The 21,279-nt window shown below is 45.5% G+C and overlaps 1 protein-coding gene across 7 annotated transcripts in view; it reads left to right on the forward strand.

The window, feature by feature from the left end:
- Window positions 1–21,279, forward strand: part of LOC105839217 (SET and MYND domain-containing protein 4) — a 207,352-nt gene that overhangs the window by 172,807 nt on the left and 13,266 nt on the right. For all 7 annotated transcript variants that reach the window (XM_036292214.1, XM_036292215.1, XM_036292213.1 and 4 more), the window contains exon 3: window positions 10,823–10,944. In XM_036292214.1, coding sequence (XP_036148107.1) covers window positions 10,823–10,944 — 122 coding nt within the window. The remainder of the gene's footprint in view (window positions 1–10,822; window positions 10,945–21,279) is intronic.

A 21,279-nucleotide genomic window follows, 5' to 3' on the forward strand; every position in this document is an offset into this window, starting at 1 on the left:
TGAGAAAGGTCAGATTAACGCGCGGAATGACTTAACGCGATTGCCAACGGAGATAAAGTCGTCTTGAAAGAGCGTGAGCGCGCGCTTGAAAAATATTCCCGGACCTCGTAATTCTGTTTTCCGACACTTAACGGCCGAGAAATGCGCCGGCCGGAATTCGCAGTCGGCGGAGCCAGCGCGGAAGAGGAGGGATAGAGATCGGCGAGAGATACGAGGGATCGTGTGCCATCAGCGGGAGATAGAGCTTCCTCGCGCGCCGCGCGAAATTAGATCTGGCCCGATTTCCACGGGGGCAATCCGCGACTGGATAAATCGTGGCTACGAGCGGTGGCTCGGTCGCGATGAACCCGGCTTTTTTCCCCGGGATACCCTGACCGCGCGCTTTCGTTTCCCCCGCTCTGCCGGAAGGAGGGGTAGGAGGGGGAGGAAAAACCCCGAGACGGATGTTGAACACGCTCGGGATAGAAGAACAGCCAGGCGGAGAAATCTCGTACGTTTGCCCGTCGGCTCGGGCAAGAAGGATTGCACCTCGCGCCGACCTGCACGTTCCTGCAACGACTTTGATCCAGATTGCGGCGGCTTTCGGGGGATAAGCGACGTAGGGCGACGCGACGCGACGCGATTATCGGGATAAACATGCACGCGGGGAAAACCTGGAGCTATGCTTCGCATGATGTACGAGCGATAAATTTCGTCCGCCGCGTCAAACATGACGTAATTTATTATATCAGGAAGTTGTATCTAATATTTTAGACTTGAAAAGGGGTACGTTCGCAGAAAGTAACGTCTAACTTTTTTTTTTCTAGCAGTAATCGAGTTTTTCGGCGTGGAAAGAGATTAAAAAGAAGGGCTAAAATTCATTTGCACATCTACATGCAATTAATATTTGATACCTATGTTTTTCTTTTTTAATAGCACAAAATCTGTCCTTTGAAGCGAAATCGATGTGGACGTAATTTCATCAAGAGAACTAATCTCTTATATTTGAATTTTTTTGTAAATTATATAAATTAAAAGTGCTCCCGCGTTTTATTATTCCTCCAACAGACTTGAGAGCTTTGATCGCAGACAATGCAGAGGAGAGATTTAATTATCGAAATAAAGAAAGCGGGGTGAGGGGAAAAGCTCGAGAAACGCTTTCGTGCTTGAAAGATTCTCTCTCATCATCGTTACGAGGATACAATTTATTAAACGGCCGGTTAAAGGTCAAAACGCATTTTTAGATTTACCGTCTGAGAATTATGAAATAAAATAATGCAGTCTCGTATACAGTCACACAGTTACGGCGCATGACATTTGAGATAGTCGTTTTGAATTAATGCAACGAGGGTAGCAACTCGGCTCCGCCGCTTTCGATCCTTAACCCCTGGGTAACCTTTAATCCCGCCACAAAAGCTTTAAATCCGTTGGATGTCTCGAAACTTGCGAATTGCGATCCGTGTCGCGGAGAGATCGGTCGGACAATGGCGATCTTTATCTATCTAGAGATAAGCCCCGCAATCGAAAGAGCGTTGGCGTTAAATCATCGTTTACTGGTTTACTCGTAATATATTCTGTCGAATACATTATACTTGGATACAATGTCACAGGTATTTTGCGCAATCTGAGAAATATATATATCTAATAAAGGAGTACGTAAAGAAGTAAAAGTTACTGCACGAAAGGAAGGGTTTTGCTAAAATATCTAAAAAATTTAAATACAGATCTGAAAATAATTCTGTTAGACCATTAAAATAATTATGTAGGACGTTCAAGCTGGTCGCTAGAATATCAAAACTTTTTGCAGCATTGTTCGTGGTGCTTAAGCGTCCTTTATAATTATTTTGATGCTACAACAAACCTGGCTAAAATTTTAGGTTTTACTTCGGTAAAACCGTTCTTTCCGTGTAAATATATTCGTAAGGTAATTTAGGTTGCATTATTTAGGACATTACGAATTAAATAGTAATTTAGTCTGATAACCAATATCGGCGTACAAAATTTAAAAATATGTAATAAAAATTAATATAAAAATTGTTAATGGTCAGTTGCATATTATAACGTGTACTTTCCACGCATAAATTTAAAAATGAATTAACAAATTCAGAGTCTATACAGTTTAATTATATTTAAAAGTGAAATTAGATCCGTATGTAATATTGAAATATACCGCAGAAGAAACTAGACATTGAAAAATATAAAACTAATGAAAAAATAAGATATCGCTAGATTCTTGACTTACTAAATATTTTTTAAATAAAATTAGTAAAATGAATATATTTAATAACAATCAGACAATACGGCCTTTAGAGGGTTGAGCACTAAGAACTGCACCGGCCGAAAAATGAAAAAAATTTGTTCTCATGTTTTGTAAATTAAATAACGATACGTCATCTACGATGATTTTTCTAAAAGAGACAGAAGGTTGGCGTGGATTTTATGTTAACTAAAGACGCAAACATCGGAAAATCCGCACACACGTCAGGGTGCTCAGCATCAGAGAGTGGACGGAAAATCGATTATCCGCCGGACGCTGCAAAACATTTCCCAAGGCCCGGCCCGACAAAAAGATCTCCCCGTGCGGCAAGTAAGATGACGCGTCGCGTTTTCCGGCAAAAAGCGGAAACTCGGCGGGTGTCGGTGCAGTCCCGCAGGAATGGATTAGCCGTCAATGCGAGTTCAAGCGCATAGAAAGATAGGGAGGGAGAGAGAGAGAGAGAGAGAGAGAGAGAGAGAGAGAGAGAGAAAGGGAGGGGGAGAAACCGTGAATACCTTTGGCCAGGCTAATTAATGAAGTAATCGACGTGACCCCCGCCTTGCCCCCTCCCTCCCCCACCCCTCGACTCTGTTCAGTCAGGGCTGTGAAGTGGTCTTGTTTCGACGTCGCCTACGCGGTTAGACTACCGTCTAGCGCCCTTGCCGCATCCAAATGACTCGGCATTACGCCGTCTGTTGATCAGACAGTAGTCCGCAATTAACAAGTTCGTGGTGACGTCGGTTTGATTTACGTCTGGTACATAAGGCGTCATATATACAGAAACGTAATAATACGGAATAATAACGTGAACACATGAGAGCGTTTCGACCCTTCTACGGGATCGCGTTGAAATGAGAAGAAAAAGAGAGAACGAAAGACAGAGATGGGGGAAGAGAGAGAAACGTTAAAAAATCTTTTACCGCAGGATAAAAAGTGCAAAATTATTTGTTCGTTCTATTTCAATTTCGATATGTCGGCTACTGTATCAACGTTTCAAGTTCATTTTGTGAGTCTCCTCGCGCAGGATGTGACACCCCCGCCCCTCCCCCCCCGTGTACGCGAGAACGCGTCGAGCGATATTCCGCGCGAGGCTGTTCCTCGTTATCGCGCCCATTGTTACGGCATTAGCATTGTTATGTAATTGTTATGGAGGAGGGGATTATATTCCCGCAGCGTGTATCGCCCGATGGATGCGCGGCGCGTCGGACTTCGATACGCGCGATACAACAAAATGGGGGATCGGTTGGCCGATATATCATCCGCGTAACGAAGAATAATTGGATACGCCGTAATTAATGGCGTGCGCCCGCCTGCATTTCGAAGGCATCTTCGTGCCGCATCGGCACGCCGGTGATCGCAAAGAGCGGGGAGAAAATCCCATGGAGGTTGCGGCCCCGGTCGGTCCGTTTGCCGGCTGTAGCCGGACCGCAGAGAAAATAGCTGCCGGATCGACCGTATTTCTGTCCGAGCGTAACGCTGGAAAGAGAAACGTCGCGCTCGTATAAACGCGGGGCTACCTGCCCCGGGCTGGATTATTTTTGCGGGCTGCGTTTCGACATCGATACCGGAGGGAAGGGATCGAGCGATTCGACGCAAATAATTTTCTCTGAGGGTCCTCTCAAAGAGCGATTTGTACCGATTCAGCGGTTATATGGGATGCCCCTAAAAAATCCCGGCGCGATCGGGCGATATATCTTTGAAGTATCGAAGGAAGGTAATAACGAAAATAACGCACCTAATCCAACTTTTGCGAGGGAAAACTCGATTTTTTTAACAGTATTTTAAAACCCGTGATTTAATAGAGTATTCGATCTTCCGTTGCAGACAGAATTTATACAACGCTACTGCTTTTAGATATTTCAATACTTACACAGAAAAAGAGTATTCTTTGAAAATATTTTTATACATTTTGTTAAATATTGAAAGATTGTATATTCATCAAGAAAAATGTGTTCTCATTATTCGTTGATATTTTTCATGAATTGAGAGGAAAAAAATGAATGTATAGAAAAAAACGATATATTTAAACCACAAGAATTATAATTCTTTAATATTATTATTGTCAGAATGGTTATGCTCTAGATAAATGCTCTAAATATAGTAATGCTTTAGATATCTATTAGAATATAAAAATAAACATATATTATTTTGTTAAAATTTAAGATTATTATAAATTCTTCAAAAAAGATTACATTATACATACATGTATAAGCAAGATTATTCAATTTTATTCAATTTCTTACTTGTATATGAAACATTAATTGTTAAAAAAAAGATATTACTATTTTTTTAAATTGTGATTTATTATTTTTCTTAAAGTATATTCACTACTATTAGAGCTTTTTAAGATATTGAGTAATTCGATTTTTTATTATCTTCATTAACTTTTATTAGCCGATCCAACAATAGAGATTTATTTTCAAACATTTCCCATTTTAGATCATTCATTTTTGATTCATCAGTTTCTATTTGGAAATCTGAGATAAACAAGGAATATCAGAGATTCTCTTCATATTTCAAGAGCAACATGGACTTGTGTATCCATTGCGCGGCCAACATATCCGACTTTCATCTTATCTCGCGTATACATGGCAAGATGAATACGTTTTGCGTAACAGATAAATACGGTTCATAATCAGAGACGCCCACATAGAGCGCCAAATATGCGTGGTAGATGAACGACATGTCCCCTCCTCAACCTCAATTACAATGCCGCTCCCGTGCGCATCACCCGTATAGCTACGTAGAATATTTTCAGGAAGATGGTTCAGTCACCCCAAGTCCTCGTGACACGACTGGCGTATCTCACTTACCTAAATGAACGTATACATGGCAGCTTGTAGCCGGCCTTCCTCGGAGACGCGGTCTCTTATGAAAATATTTTATTCCGCAATTTTGCCTCATATTTTTTTCATGAGGGATCACTTCTCTCACGTTTATGCTTCGCGTTCATACAATTCTCGCTATGCAGTTCGCGTAAATGAAGATACTTCTGGAAATGCAGAATTATAATATCTTGGAGATATAGATTTGTATTTTATTAATTGTTTACCACTTGACCGCTTATATCTTTCTGACAAATCAACATAATTAACGGGGATATCTCGTTTAATTGACTCAATTACTTGGTACTGTCGTCTGTAAGCCGTAGATTCAAAAAAATAAATTCATTTCAAGCTGACGGTATCAATTAATTGTTTGAATACTTGGCTACAAGAAAGGTAATGTGAAAAAATGGCTTTCATTTCCGGTGACATTTAATTTTACGATAAGAGAGAATGATGGCGTTATCGGCGCCATCGCGATTAATCTTGCGAAAACATCATGCCCATCGGATGCCTGATGTCGCAACACCGCCGGGGCGCATTAAAATTCAAAGCTCTGCCGTTATTTGCAGGCAGCGAGCGTTCCTAATATCCCGTGCGTACCCGAACTCGAGACAAGCGACAACGCAAAACCACTTTGTCAACTCTGAGAATTTTTTCGAGGGCGTTCGTTAATATTCAATACGTCTCGCGTCGGGGATCCCCGTCGAGAAACGCTTCGTAAATCCGCTAATGACGAAACTCATACGGCCAATCTCGAAAGTCCTTCCAAACAGAACTTGCGCGGTCACTCGACTCTAATTAGACGAGATTTCTCATCTTTACATTCTCGTGCTCGATTTTTCAGGAAAAAAGAAAAACATTTCCCCCTCGTCTACGAGAATTTGCAACTTGTTACGTTCGATCTATTGTACTTTTCTTTTTCACGTAAACGAAACGACGAAAGTAATTTCAAACGCGATCGACATTGAGCTCGATATTGAGAGCTGTCTTTCAGAGCGTAAAATAACGCCTCCTAAAGTGAAAAAGTCGTCTCAATTAGCTTTAAGAGTTTTTTTATGGAACTCGCGACTAGAGTTTAAATGGCCATAAGTTCACAGAACACATGCGCACGGTGTGTGTAAGTGTGTGTGTATGTGTGTGTGTGTGTACATAGTAATGTGGCAGCAATCCAGTCTTGCGGACAGAGTGTACCGTTTAAGCGGACTACCATCCGGCACGCTACCACGAACCACGGTAAGAAATTTAATATCCGCGCGCAGAAGGATTATTTAAAGTGCCCACTGGCTACGCTATCGGTAAAAAGTTTTTGAAGTAAACCATATACTTTCCCCGTGCTGCCCTGACGTCGGCCAGGGCATTGCTCACCTCGCGCTCGCAGTTTTGACCTAACCGTCCCTGCTCTTCTGACAAGTCTCTCAAGAATAACGTAAAGTTATATGTCGGAGTTATTTGCGAAATTTATTAATTACTCATCAGTCTTTTGCCGGAATGAAACGAAACCACCTTTTACTCCGCAAACACGCGAATGCGAAAGAATTGTAAACACAACAAATGAAAATCACGTGAAAAATAAATGTATATGTAAATATAGTGAAAAATATACTGAAATATACTGAAAAAAAATATGTTTTTCAAAGTTCGTTATTTGTTATTCCTTGCTGAAGAGGCTCGTAATTTCATTGGGACGAAATCAAATGTGTCGGACGATATTATGCGGGATTGTCTCTCGCTTGCCACTGTCTCGAGAATGCCATTACGTCTACGACGATGAAGCCATTACGGCGAGGCAAGTGCATGTCGGGAGTATTTTTCTATCGAAGCGTCTTTGGAAGCGTCGACGAGCTGGGCGTCGCCGAGGAGACGATGAGTTCCAATCGATTGCCACTTGTCATTCGCATATTCGTAGCTGTTCCACTCATCCGCCGAACAAAGCGTATGCCTAACGTGTGCCTGTACGTGTAGAGGCCGATGAAAAAAAAAAATGGGATGGAAAAAGAGTGGAGGGAATCAATAAAAGCATTTAGCTCTACCTTCAAAAGAACGAATGGAAGAAAGAGAGAAAGATAGAGAGTAGAGAAGGGTGGAGATAATGAACAAGAAGAGATGGAGAGCCCAAGAGAAAGAGGAATGAGAGAGAGAGAGAGAGAGAGAGAGAGGCCAAACACCGGAACATAGGGAAAGAGGGCACAAGGGAGTGAATGCGCCGTGTGTCGGCCCGGTTTGATTTCGCCGGATGGGTTCGCAATAACAGTGCAAATTATTATTCCGCTCTCGTCCACGTCGATCGATATGTCGCTCCGGATCTATATATTGCGTGGCTATGATCTGGAAACCGACACCGCCGACCTTCCCTACCGGGTAACCCGCGGAATTAACCCAGGCAAAGCAGGACAGGACAGGGAAGTGAGAGACGACGAAGAGAGAGAGAGAGAGAGAGAGAGAGAGAGAGAGAGAGAGAGACAAGGGAAAGAGGAGAAGAGAGAAATTCCCGAAGAGTGTTCATGGAGCAGAAAAATATCGACAGATCGCACACACATGCATACATACATGCGCACACACGACATCGCTTTTAATAACCGATAATATTTAACGTGGGCCGAATTCAATTTGTAGGAAAAACAGAGGTACGCTGTTTCCTCCGTCGCGGGTCTCGATCGATTTTGCGGTGGCCGCATAAAGCGCGAAATGCGCGTCCTCTTTCTCTCTCACGACACACAACGTAGAAAAATTCTCCCTTACCTTTCACCTCGCTGAAATGGGTACGCCGAAATATCGGTGTATTACTTCGCCGGGCGCTAAAACGAGCCCAAGGAAATCGGGATGCGCTCCGATCTGCCGCGTTCAGACGTTTTTCCGTAAGAAGCTCGTAGCTCGAAATAACAACGAGGTGGAGCGCTTCAAGCTCGCAGGTCGTACAAAAATTCAAAGATTTTCAGGAAGGAATCAGGTTCTAGAGAAGCGTGAAATGAAATAACAATACTTTTCATTTCTGATACATTTATTTCAATTCATTCTACAGGCCTTTTCATAGAACACGCATGACGGTTTTGCCAAGTATCTAAAAATTTGGTTAGACACAGATCCGAAAATTCTATTGTCAGAAAACAATTATATAGGTTCGTTCAAACTGGTTGCCAGAATATCAACATTTTTTTGCAGCGTTGCTTATTATAATTAAGCATTCAACAAAATTATTTTTACGTCTTTATCTCGCTCAATTTTTAGATATTTGAGCAAAAAGAATTATTCTTTTGCGTGTACAATAATGTTGAATAGTTATTGAGATTTGTGACACATTCTACTCACATAATTATTTTCTAAAAATGCCTATGTATGCTTAGGATTTGACGCGTCGTCAACAACGGAAAATCCGCGCGAGCGGGATAAATGATATCGCATCGCGTTTTGTGTATCAAAGGTAACGCGCGAATTTATATCGATACACCGTTGCGGCACGGGGGATGAGTGACGCCCGTTCGGAGCGCTCGAAGCCAGAAAAATATTGAAAAATTGACGGACGCGCGCTGCTACACGCGCCCGGGCTCTGTGTAGTGTTTAATAATGGATAATATTTGATACCAGATCCGCCCGTGGGCGGCTCCACGCGAACGGCACCCCCCCCCCGCCCCCGGTGTCCATTCGTCAGCGTGATCCTGTATCGTGACTCGTCCCGCAAAATAGTTTTGCAACAAAAATCTAAAAATGATAGAATAACCCTTTCGGGACCGGTTAAATCGCTCTTACATTGTGCTTTGTTCATCGATAGATATGTTGTTTTTTTGTTTTTTTTTTTTCACCTGCACGCTTGCCGCAAACATTTTTATGCAAACATCTCTCGTCATCGCGCGTCTCCTATGTATTTACAACTTTGAATATTTATAAAGAGCACAAGTCTTTTGAAAGAGGATTTTTTTGTTTGCGTGAATGAGGGATGAATTTTTTTAGACGAGACAATTAGAAGAGAAATAGAAGTTCCTAATGAGAACGCAAGAAGTGGAACATTGCGGACGGAGCATAATGGATTTCCAATAGTAAAAACTGACGACTTACCGGTTTTAAATTTCGCGTGCAGCGAGCGCAAATATTACTCGAATATTTACTCTTTAATGACATTATAATGCTGTTAATTTTATCATTGAGAATTACGTTGTCCAATTGTTTGCACGTAATGACTTTGATTATTCCACTCAACTTTATATTATCGCCACTGTTTTCCTCCGATATTTTCCGCGAGTTTCCTAAATCAAATTATTAGCAAAATAACGATTTCGCTAATTATCGGTAATGTCAGGTCTTAATTGGGCGGATCATTGGCGTATTTCGCGCCGACCGGGTTATCACAGGAGTATTTATTGCAGCCGGACATGCTGTCCGCAGTGAAAGAGTCCGCGGCGCAAAAGCGGGATAATTCTCCGGGCATCGAGATAATAAATTATCCCTCGGACGCAGAGAGCAGCATATACGATCGCCCGCCGCTCCCTTTTATCGAAATGAATATTGTAATTTCCAACCGACTTTCCCTCTGCCATACCGAGCTTCTCTTTTTTTTTCTCTCTCTCTCTCTCTCTCTCTCCTCCCTTTGTTTCTGTTGCGAAACCGCGTATTCGGCACGATTTATGCCGTTGCTTCCTTCGGCTTGCGAGAAATTTACGTACGCGTAGCGTAGAAGTTACAGTCCCGCGGACCGCAGCGACAAGGGGAGATGCACGCGGGTTTTTCCCTTAACAATAATTTTCGTCCGTCAAAACCCGTACTTAATCTAAACTCCCCCCCCCCCCCCCCCCCGACAAGATAATTTCTCGCGCTCGATACAATCGCTTTTCCCTAAACAATAATTTTCGTCCGTCAGAAACTCGCGCTTCAACACACGCAGGAAACGTTTGATAAGAAAATTAAAAATGAAACTGGCCCCTTGATAATACAATTTTTATTTACAATGCGTATTCCGAGTTATCATTTCGAGCTGCGCGCGGCGGCTTTTTTTTTTTTTTCGGAAAAACATCCCCCGTCCGATAAATTCGCAACGCTTTCTCCGGGAGGCTTTTCAATTATGAATAACCACCGCGTACATGTTACGCATCTCTCAAGTCTCTCTCTGTCTCCCGTTTCTGCGTTTGTCTCCCTTTCCCCCTCCGTATCGATCCCCGCTCGTGCACGTGCATATACATTTATATATATATATGTATGTATGTACACGCTATCTTTGTATCAATATAGTGGTACGTCACGTCAAACATTCTATCCTACGGGTTACCGCCGAACGTGTACGTGTGTATCTGTACCCGAAGTAGCATATCTGCCAGTCGCGAAACTCCGTAGTATTTGCGTCTACTTCGCTGAAACTCGAGAAGATAGTAATTCGAAGCTCTCGTCGTCTCTCGGTCCCCTCGCTAGTGTTTATTTCGGAAGTGCATATCGCGCGCTACGCGCGCCCGCCCGCAACCCCAGCACATACGGCGGAATATTCATAACGCTTTTGCGCGCGCGTGCCTTCCCACCGTTCCGTTGTAAATGACTTGCAAATGTTTCGCTAATTACAATAGAGTCGGGCGGGCGGAGCGGGCGATGGGCGGGCAGGGGGAGAGGCAGGGCTCGCTTAAGCTCGGCTAACGAGCGACGTTGAAATAAAACAACGGCGAACGGAAGAGACGTGTGCGCCCGCGAAATGACCCCTCTGTCGCAGTTTCCGTCGCGTTCATTTATACGTATATACATATATATATATATATATATCTTTTTTTTTTAATTGTTATTACAGGCGGGAGCTTGAGCGAAGGAGGGAGGAGTGCGAGCGTATTTTGAAAGACAACGAGAGCTCTCTGGTGCCGGTCGATCCCCGCATCAACAAGCTGGCTCGATTGATTCCGGACAGGGAGAGAGGTACGTTGCATTCTTGGCGCAACTCTTGTGCCAAGAGAGTCTTTTTCCAGCCAAACTCGATTTCACGGATCCGGCGTCAACAAATCTCAGTCGTGCGTATGCGCGAGGGAAAACTGTGTTTATACGGGGCGGGTAAGCGGGCGTTAGAGATCGGGGTTAGAAATCCGGATTTCCGCAGAATACGGATCGCGAAATACGGAATGCTCCTCTTAACTTGGTAATAAGCTGTACTGATTATCCGCGAAACGATAAGATATTACGAGGCGCTGTGTGCTGACGCATTACTGGCGAAGCGGCGAGGCGCCGGGGGGGGGGGGGAAGGGAGGAGGGATTATCTCGCGCGATACGCGGGCGCGTAACGTTATCACAGAGGCGGTTCTAAGTGTAATCTGCGGGGATAACAAGGAGGTTAGCGAGGCAAGATTGGCGTCAATATCGTTACCGGGACGCGCGCGTGCAACAGGAAGACAGAGAGAGAGAGAGAGAGAGAGAGAGAGAGAGAGGAGAAAGAGGGGTCGCGCGGGAGGTCCGCAATAAAGACGGGCGTAATAATGTCGCGCGCGCGATCTCGTCGTCCTCCTACGTGTGTATCCGGCGTCAAAATGCAGGAGCCATTCCCGGATTATGCTTCTCGGTATTGTCTTGCGTCTATTGACTGCGATGCCTTATAGAGCCGCGCCAGAGAGACAGCCTCCGGATACGTCATTTTCGAGTTCGCCGAGTGGAATAAGGAGCGAGTAGTTACCTCTCGTGTATAATAAGAATTAGGGTGCCATTAGCTTGCCTTAAATGTTCGGTTTACAAAAGATGTATTTTATACACAGAAAAAAAAAGTAATGTAGCCAATTACATAAAATACTCAATACAATAATATTTACTGCTAATGCAAGTACAATGTTGATGCTGCAATAGCATGTACTATTGTATTGAGTATATCTGTAGTTGGCAGCCCGCAACAACATATCTTATTGGATATAGCGCTTTTTTTTCAGTGTAATTATTCTTTCATTGTTTCTTTCGGCGTGAACGCAACGCTACAGTTTGTCTCTTGTACCAAATGAGCCCCGGTTCTCCTCTACTCACAATCAGTGCAAGTCGGATACTTAAATGTTCCGTGCGTCTTCCGTCTTCTAATTTTGTGCAGAAGTTCGCAGAGGACACCTGTGCACGTAATCCGTAGGACATCGAATGTCTCGTCTCGCGTTCAATCCGCCCGTCATAAACATACATGCCGGCGGCAGCGCGAAACAGAAAAAGATAAAGAGAGAGAGAGAGAGAGAGAGACAGTGAGGGTACCAGTCACCACGTATTCTTCGCGGAAATTCTGCCGCGGTGACTTCGCGAGCGATATCGAGTTTCGTTCCCCGTCTCGTAGTCGTCGCGGCATTGTCGACGAAAATCCTATTCACCGGTGGCGGCGGCGGCGGCGGCGGCGGCGGCGGTGGTGGTGGTGGTGGTGGTGGTGGTGGTGGTGGTGGTGGTGGTGGTTGGTGGTTGGTGGTGGCGACGGCGACAGCGGCGGCAAGCGCGATTCTGCCTCGCACAAAAGCCAACCGTTGCCACCCCGCCGCCACCCCCGCAAAATATGTGATTCGTGAAGCCCGGCTTAAGATCCTTTCTCCCCCTCCCCCCCCCCCGCTCCTTCTCGCCCGCGCCAGAATCCTGGTGGTGTCGCGTAAACTTGCATTCTCACCATCCGTCGCGACTTACCACTCTCTGGACGGACTTAACGACGACGCGCCGCCACCCTCCTCTCCCGCGAACATTTACAAACGACGAGAGCTCCCATTTCCACCCCCATCCCCGATCGAACGCACCTAAGAGTCCGGGCGAGAACAACGTCACGTTCTTTGTTCTTTGCAAACACTCATTCGTCTTGGAAGCACGCCAGTCGCGGAAATCGCGATGATTTATCAGAGGTAAGTGTTATCCTCCCCTTCCCCTCCCACCTTCCGCCTGTTGGCGGAGGTGGCATTGCCTTGCATTCGTGCGTCTTGTCTCCAGCAACGGATGAATTGACGACGCAGTGCCGTAGTAGAAAGAAGGAAGATTTAAGGAATTTAAGAAAAATTCGAGGAACAATGGAAATTGTTTAATCGCGAAATTATTTGCTGCGCACGTGTAAACGTCGAGTGTCTTCTATTCGAATGTGCGGCTTGTATATCGCGTATATACTACTCGCTTCCGAGCGATCCGTTTGAGTGGAACGCACCCGCGCATTCTCCGACAGCTCTCTCGATATTTTTCGCGTCGCTCGCGTGATCGCGTACGTAGCGCGCGCGGATCGTAATTCCATTTCGCGGCGAGACTCCGAAACGGGAGCAAGAGGGGTGGAGGAGGGGAGACGAACTCGGTTAGCCCCGTTTTGTACGGGCGAGTTCTGTTCCTCGATAACGCCGCCGCCGCCGCCGCCGCGCTGTTTATCGGTTCACACCCGTGAGCGCCTCTAACCGGTGCATGTAACCGCGACGTTCCTTCTTCCCAAAGACGCCGCGTCGTCAGCGAGAAGGAGGAGGAGGAGGAGGAGAAGGACGAGGAGCAGCAGCATTGAAAGAGAGAGAGAGAGAAACGCGGGTGAATCCGAGGGAGAATGGCAAATTGAATCCCGCGGAAGCGTGTCCCGACGAAGCCCGGGTTCCCTCTGCGGAAAACGACACCGTGTCTCTCCATACCCCTCCCTCATCCCCTTCCTCACTCTTTCTCTCTCTCTCTCTCCCGAGATCGATGGGGAATCGAGTTATCGGCCTTAGTAGATCGAGCGTACCTGCGCCGCGTTAACCCACGAAACTTTATTGGCAATGCGCCGCACCGCGCGAACCCACGCGTGCCCGGACTCGCGATCGCTCTGTGAATTCCGTGAAAATCGACTCTCCCCCGTTCTCCCTTGCTCTCTCAGGTCTCTCTCTCTCTCTCTCTCTCTCTCTCTCTCTCTCTCTCTCTCTCTCTCTCTCTCTCTCTCTCTCTCTCTCTCTCTCTCTCTCTCTCTCTCTCTCTCTCTCTCTCTCTCTCTCTCTCGGGTCTCAAACGCGGTACTCGCGAGCTCAGTAAACCTACCCTTGCCCCTTGGAATGAGAAACTTCTTCTTCCTTTCGTGGCTTTCCGGTTTCCGGTGAGCGAGAGACGATCGGCGGAAGTGAATCCAGCGAGCTTTCCTGACCACGACGACCGCCTGATCCACAGCCGTACCCGAGTACCCGATATCGCCAACAGGCGCGAAAAATGCAAGTGCATCGGACGGCTCGAGGTACTCCAGACGTACGTTGTGAAGAGAGTTTTCGGCGGTGTCGGTAAAGAAAGAATACGGTTATTACTTTGATTGCTTGAATGCACTAGGAGAAAATTACCGAATACATACTTACGTTGAAAATTATATCTTGACGTTTCAGGCATCTATTACCACGATATTTATCGTAAGATTAACGCAAATTTTTGCTTATATTACACATTTCTTATTTATTTCATGTTCTTGTCACTAAATATCGCTTATATAAATTTGTAAATTATCGGTGAAGTATGACTGTGATGGAAACGCGCGTTCGGTACCCCTTCTATTTCTCTTTCTATTTATCTTTTAGCTTGTGTAAAAAACACCTAGAAAAATAATAATGAGTAAAGTATATAACAGTGAAAATGTTCTTATCAGCGACGACGTTGACTTTTTATAGAACGAACATCGCAGATAGCGGAGAATATCCGCAAGTTTTTTGTGTGCGCGCGTATTAGATATTAGATATAGCGAACGACGAGGACTTGCCACCCACCGCGTTAGACATGAAGATCGATGAAAAATTGCAATTCTCCGCGGATTTTTCTTCGTCTTTCCGCCACCTCTTCCCCCCGCCCTCTCCTCCTGATTAAAAAACTGTCGGGTGTAGTTTGGTAACTCAGTTTGACAGTCGAAATCCAGCCACTCGTCCGGATGACGGACGGTAGAAGGGTAACCGATTGTTGATGTCGAGTCTCAAAACGGCGCGACGTTTATACGAACGATCCCGAGAAGCGGGAGACAAAAGCGCGCGCTTTATTCCATATCGAGTGGCGGATTCGAGTTTCTATGGTCGGATTAACGCTGCGCGCCCCTGCCCTCTCTTTCGCTCTCTCCCTTCCTCTCGCCCATCGTTTCACTCTCCCATGGTATCGGTGTACGGGCTTTATGTTTGATTCTCCCGGAAACTTCTGGCAAGTTGCATTAGGATTGAACTATGCGCGCGGGCGGTATTGATCCTTGATAGTTCGCAAGCGCCCGGCAAGAATATAATTCGCGATACCGAGTAACGAGCTTAATCTAGCAAGTCACTCCGCCGGCTATCGATCCCTTGTTGCTCGAGGTATTGGCGTCCGACGTGCATTAGGCGCGCAAAAAAAAAATCTCGCGCGCGATACGAAAAGCGTGGCAGGAGAGGGAGGAGGGTGGCGCGAAACCTCCTGCACCTAAAGTAAAAATTTAAAGCTGTCGCGTGTTCCTCCCCTTCTTTATTATCGTCTTTCGGAGACACTTGGATTGTGAGAGATAAAAGGATGTAATTGCGATAATGAATCAGAGTGTATACTCTTCGGGATCCAGAATCGACAGGACCGGCCTGTGTACATTTGATCCCGGATTTCGCGGGGGCTGCGGCTGTCAAAGCGCGGCAGCGCGCGCGATCACCGACCCAAAAAATACCCGTATACCGAAATGTTTGATGAAACATCGGTCGATCGGGCCGACACGGCGATCCGGTTCCGATTCGAGCGACGTCGAATCCGTGCGAGAATGCGGCCGCGCGCCGGGTTGAGAAGCGAAATACGGGGCCGGCTATGGTTTCCATGGTAACTCACACAGTCGATTTTCCCGGGAAACGCTTAATTCAATATTCCTTTGGAAGACAGGCCGCTGCATATATATATATATATATATATATATATATATATATATATATGCAAACATAATGTGCGTCGTTCAAACGACATCGACGATGGACGATGGTTCGGACGGCGTCCGTGCGAATCTGCATCTCTTGACAAAAGAAGCGCCTCGATGCCCCCACATATATTGAATGTCTACGGCCACCTCGGCGTGCCGATTATATTGTGTAACGCATTGTACGGTAACGCGTCTTTTAACATATCGAAGATCGCCGAGCGAGTTCCTAGCCTGCCTGAACCTCGTAACGAGATTCTAGACTCGGATGACTCTATCGGGCGCTTCTTCTATCGCAGAGAGCGCTTCCGCGCATCGCAAACGCTTCGTTTGCCGAGAACGGGCGGAGGTTACCCCCGTGGAATAATAATAAAAATATAATTCCCCTCTCTTGCGCGCCGAAGGAACGCGCGTCGTTCGCATCGAACCATCGTCGACTTTCATTCCCTCTGCGAAATCGCATTTTTCGGGATATCGATATAAGTGATAGAATAACGGCTGCTTTGTTTCTCTCTCCCCCTCTCTTTCTCTATCTATCTATCTATCTATCTATTTTTCGAATCTCGTCAAACGTGATCGAATGCAGGGAGATTTGCGGGAACAATCGTAACAATTCCATTTTTAGGCGCTTTTCGCGGATAGTTCTTCTGGCGCGGGTTTACCGCGCGTTACCCGAATCGGATCTATATTGGAACAGTGCTTCTCGACTCCGGCTCGTTTGAACCAGCGGCGATGCTTTTAACGTGAATGCGCAATCACGGGGCGCGAGATACGATAAATCGGGGCGCGCGGACTCTTTTTCGGTTTTCTCGGATTCGCTCTACGTAGGAATGCGTCGATAGTGTTTAAATCAAGCGCGGCACCGCGCCGCGCCGCAGCGGGCCGAGAAGGGGAAGGGGGCGAGGGGTATATATAGATAAGGGTGGCGGATTACACTTTGCCGGGGGATGAGAAGGGGAGGGCGAGGGATAAATCGAGCCGAAGAACAAAAAGACACTTTCCAATTACGGCGGGGGTTTCCGGCCCCCGTGGCGGGTGTAGCTGACGGCCAGTTAGGTACAAAGAGACGAATCGACGTCGATAACTTGGCGCGCGCATCATTTGAGCGCCAAATACCATGTCGGAAAATATCGGATTTCCCGCGTAAACGAGGCGTGCCGCCCAGAGAGAGGGACAGCAAGGAGGAGAGGGAGAGGGAGAGGAAGAGAGAGAGAGAGACAGGACGACGAGACGACAAGCTGTCGGACAATTCCATGCATTCGTGAACGTGCCCGACCGACGGGGATGTGTATACGCGGAAACGATATTATTTCGCCGATGTTTCGTGCACGCGACCGGGCCGGACCATTGTTGATCGAAGGACGTCTCTCGATCTGTCTGCCTCTGCTTCAGTTGTCCGAGGATTGTCCCTCGCTTGAAAACACCGCCGGCGGAGTCTCCGACGTCGCTGGAGCGAATCTGCGCGTGCGATACTTGATTATTTTGAGAAGGAACGATTTAAAGAAGACGACTTTTTCTCATGTCTAAATGTATTGCTTCAGAATTTATTTATTATTAGGAAATTAATTAAAAGTCTCGTTTCACAATTTTTTCTCTTTCTCTTCCTGTTTTTACGAATTTATGCAAAAAAAAAAAGAAAGTTTCTAACACTATTGTTCATTGATAATTAGTTCGAATGGCACTTAAGTTAAAGCTATAATGCTGTCATTGAATATAACGACAAGTAATACATAAATATATAAATAATAGTGGTAATACGTTTATCACGTGAATATTACGTATGGAAAGAGAGAGAAAGAGAAAATCGATATTTCAATCTAGGTTAATCATATTTTACTGTAGCTCGTAATTTATTGAAGTATTATTGAAAATCCTTATTCGCAGCTAATTTTTAATACACTGTCGATGTACGGAAAGACAGCACGGATCTAAATTTCGCTCCCGGATTTCGTTTGATGCCGATTCGCGATTCGTCACGTATATAACGTATCCGAAGGCACGAAACACATTCGCCATTATTTCACGAACGTTTCATGATGCGAGAGATACGATTATCGAGCTCGAGGATAAAAGCACTCCGGGCGCGCTGAGTTTAATTAGATTTTTATTCGGCCGCTTTATCAGAGGATAATAAAATAACTTGCGCGAATATTTAGCGCACGGTACCGTATTTAACATCGGAAACGGACCAGCCCGGATTTATTTACGTGGCGAGTGGCCGTATCGCAGGTCCGGCAATTAGCGATCAATCGATCGGAATTAAAAAATATGAAATTTTGATCTCTCGCCGATAACTGTGATTAATGGCGAGTAACGCCGATCATCATCGCTGAAGCCGGGGGGGGGGGTGTTAGGCGGGGAGGGGATGATGAACCGGCAGGATTGATTGCATACGCGCGCGCTCTGCGACTGCATATTTTATTCGTATAAATGCCGTTTATGCATCACCGACGGACGCTTTAAAAGCGCTGATAGCCAAAAAAATAACTATTTTTCAATTTTATTTCGCAGTAATGGCGGCGAACGATATTCCCAGCTACCGCTTTTCAGAATAATGGTGCCTCCCTTTCTCCCTCCTTCTCTCTCTCTCTCTCTCTTTCCTTCTCTTTCTCTTTCTCTCCCGTGCTCTCTCGCGTACACAGGTGAACGAATAGAACGGCTAGACTCACAGGCTCGCGGAGATGAGATGCCTGGAATTTCTCAGACAGTGGCGAAACTTTGTTTGCTTCGTGGACTAAGAATTAAATTAAAAGACGCGTCGTGGCAGAGGGTATTCGCCGGCCGTCTGGTCGCATCGCGGCGATACATTACTCTCTCACCCTACACTCTCTTTCTCCTTCACCCCGCTCTTTTAATACTCATCAGATTGGATTCATTTATCTCTCTAAACTTTTTAGAAAATCTCCCCGATTCGCCGAGCCGTTAATGCTAAGCGGCGGGAATAAATTGAAAGTCTTTTCTCGACCGGGGAAAAGTTCCGCCTCGGAACGGTAACTTTGCGTGCGTCAACTTCAGTAATTAGCTTTATATTAATTAATAAATTCTCTCGCAGTTACATCTTTCTTATTCGTTGCGCGTACGCGGCACATAGGAACACCCCTTCTTCGTTTTAATGTCGGAATATTTGAATTTAGGCGTCAACTCTTCTGTCGAGCGGGAACCGATATATTTAAAATCGAACCTCTCAAATGACTCAAATTTTTTAAACGTACGAGTTTCAATAGGTAAACTTTTCCTCGAATTTTAATAGAATCTGTGAGACGACTGCCCCTTATATTTCGGATAATTGTGAAAAAGATAAACTGTGTCTCGGAACGTGATTAGTTCCGATAATATAAATAAAGACATTATTTCGGTGCTTGTCTAAAGGCTGAATGCGAGCGGAGGCTACGCCCGACTAATTGATCGTTAAGAGCATCCCCCGGCTGAGCCAGCCCCGGACCGTTTCGCGCGCTCAAACAGAGACAAGCGCTTCTTTGTTTTCGAACGTGGAATTCTAGCACCGCAAAGCGCCCCTCGAGGGCTCGTGGCTTAAGCCGGAAACGCGCGATTCGAGGGTTGCCGCTGCAGGTGCGGCCGTTCGTAACTAAACTTCGTTTACTTCAGCCCTGCCCCCGTTCACCCCACTGTCTGTAACCACTCACGAGCTTGACTACGGCCCAATCAAATTAGAAGAGCGTTCAAAGTATCAGCATCGTTGCCGCAAATGGAGTACGTCTAATTTCTTAAAACCGGCTAACGCGAACATGCACTGTGCCGAGCCTTTTGCAATAAATTGCTATCGCTTGTAAGTAAATTTCAACGATGCGACCAATTTCGTCGTTTGTGTGAATCGCAAACGTTTATTTGTTCTGAGCAATCTCGGTCCCGCTAGTAATTTATTCCGTCGATCATCAGGCATCCCTTCCATCCAAAAAGAAGCTCACGCGATACTTGTTATTTATGACTCAATCATTACAGCTCATCACACACCCTCCTTATAGCGGCGCCGCTACCTTCGATTAATCCTCAAGTCGTAACATAATTTTTTCATCATTCAGCGTAATGCCGGAGCGTTAATTTTTCAGAATTAGCTAGCGGGAAAGGGGTCAAAAACTTTGGCTTTAATCCTGAACTTTTTGCACGCTCTTAAGTGAGAACGAGGCAAAAGGCTGGGAAGGAAGAGAACGCGATATCTTTCAAGAAGAGAATTATATTCCTACAAAGTACTTTTTAGACGTGTAGATGAATTTTTGGACAATTAGGTAGCGAATTAGTCAAATAAAGTGAAGTTATCAGAAGCAGATGGTTTTCACGTTAATTTGGGCACAATGAAGAGATAACGAGATGGCATCAGGTAGGATCGAGTCATTCCGAGCTAGAGATTCCTCCGTGTTTACGAGTCAATATAAATTCATGTTATCCACGTGGAAATTTTGCGCGGTCTCGCGCGAATGAATATTTTCTCCATTCATCGTGCGCCGTACGTTCTTCGCGGTAATCGGCCCGCCGGATCGTAAATTAGTAAATGGATCCTGCAATTTTAACGCCCGCGCGCTTCGTGCCCGCGGACATTATTCCCTTCGCGTATATACATGTATATATTTTTTTTTCCGACCGACAACAGCCGCGACGTTTCGTTAACTGTACAAACGAGGGAAAAATTCGAAGTTTGCGGGGCGATGAAATTCGAGCGGATATGTGACTCGCGCGCGGTGATTATTCCGCTGACGTGTTCGCGACAACGTCGCGGCAAGGTGAAATGCTCGCGAATGCAAATGACGAGTGAAAATATAAGGGAAGGAAGGCATAACCGCGTGGATAATGTTTTTATAGGAGTCTGCTTATTGCCGTCTCAAAATTAATGTCAAACTTAACTCACGATGAGTCGCAGCATTGCGAGATATATCGCATAAACTTTTATTATTATTACCGCTTTAACTGATCGTTTGCGAATTCATTGCCGTTTCGAATTCGATTAATTTTCACTGAAGATTCGTTTCAATTTTGTCCACACTGTTCGAAGAACTTAAAGGTTAAAGCTTGGCACTTACCCGGGGCGAAGCTTCGCACGATATTATCACTTTCAGACAGACCGTGATTAATCGATTCATCGTGTGTACATCCTCCCTTCGGAACGTGGCAATTTCTTTCGTTCATTAGAACACCTCACGGTAGGCAGCATGCCACACGCGAGCGTCGCGGCCGAGATAACCGGAAATGGCGTGGAATTGCGGCTTGTTTTCACATTCTCGTTAACCCGGAGATCCCTTGCGGGAGTCTTAAATCATGGCGGAACTTGCGCGCCGCGTATATAAATCGGATTATACGCGATGAAACGAAGACTCGCATCATTAAGCTCCGCTATTGAAGAACACGTTGCGCGATGCCGAATGGAATTCCGATTTATTGCGACCAAATATGATCTTCTAACGACTAACAAGGGAACCTTGCGA

The sequence above is a fragment of the Monomorium pharaonis genome, chromosome 9 (assembly GCF_013373865.1).
Source record: "Monomorium pharaonis isolate MP-MQ-018 chromosome 9, ASM1337386v2, whole genome shotgun sequence".
Taxonomy (NCBI): domain Eukaryota; kingdom Metazoa; phylum Arthropoda; class Insecta; order Hymenoptera; family Formicidae; genus Monomorium; species Monomorium pharaonis.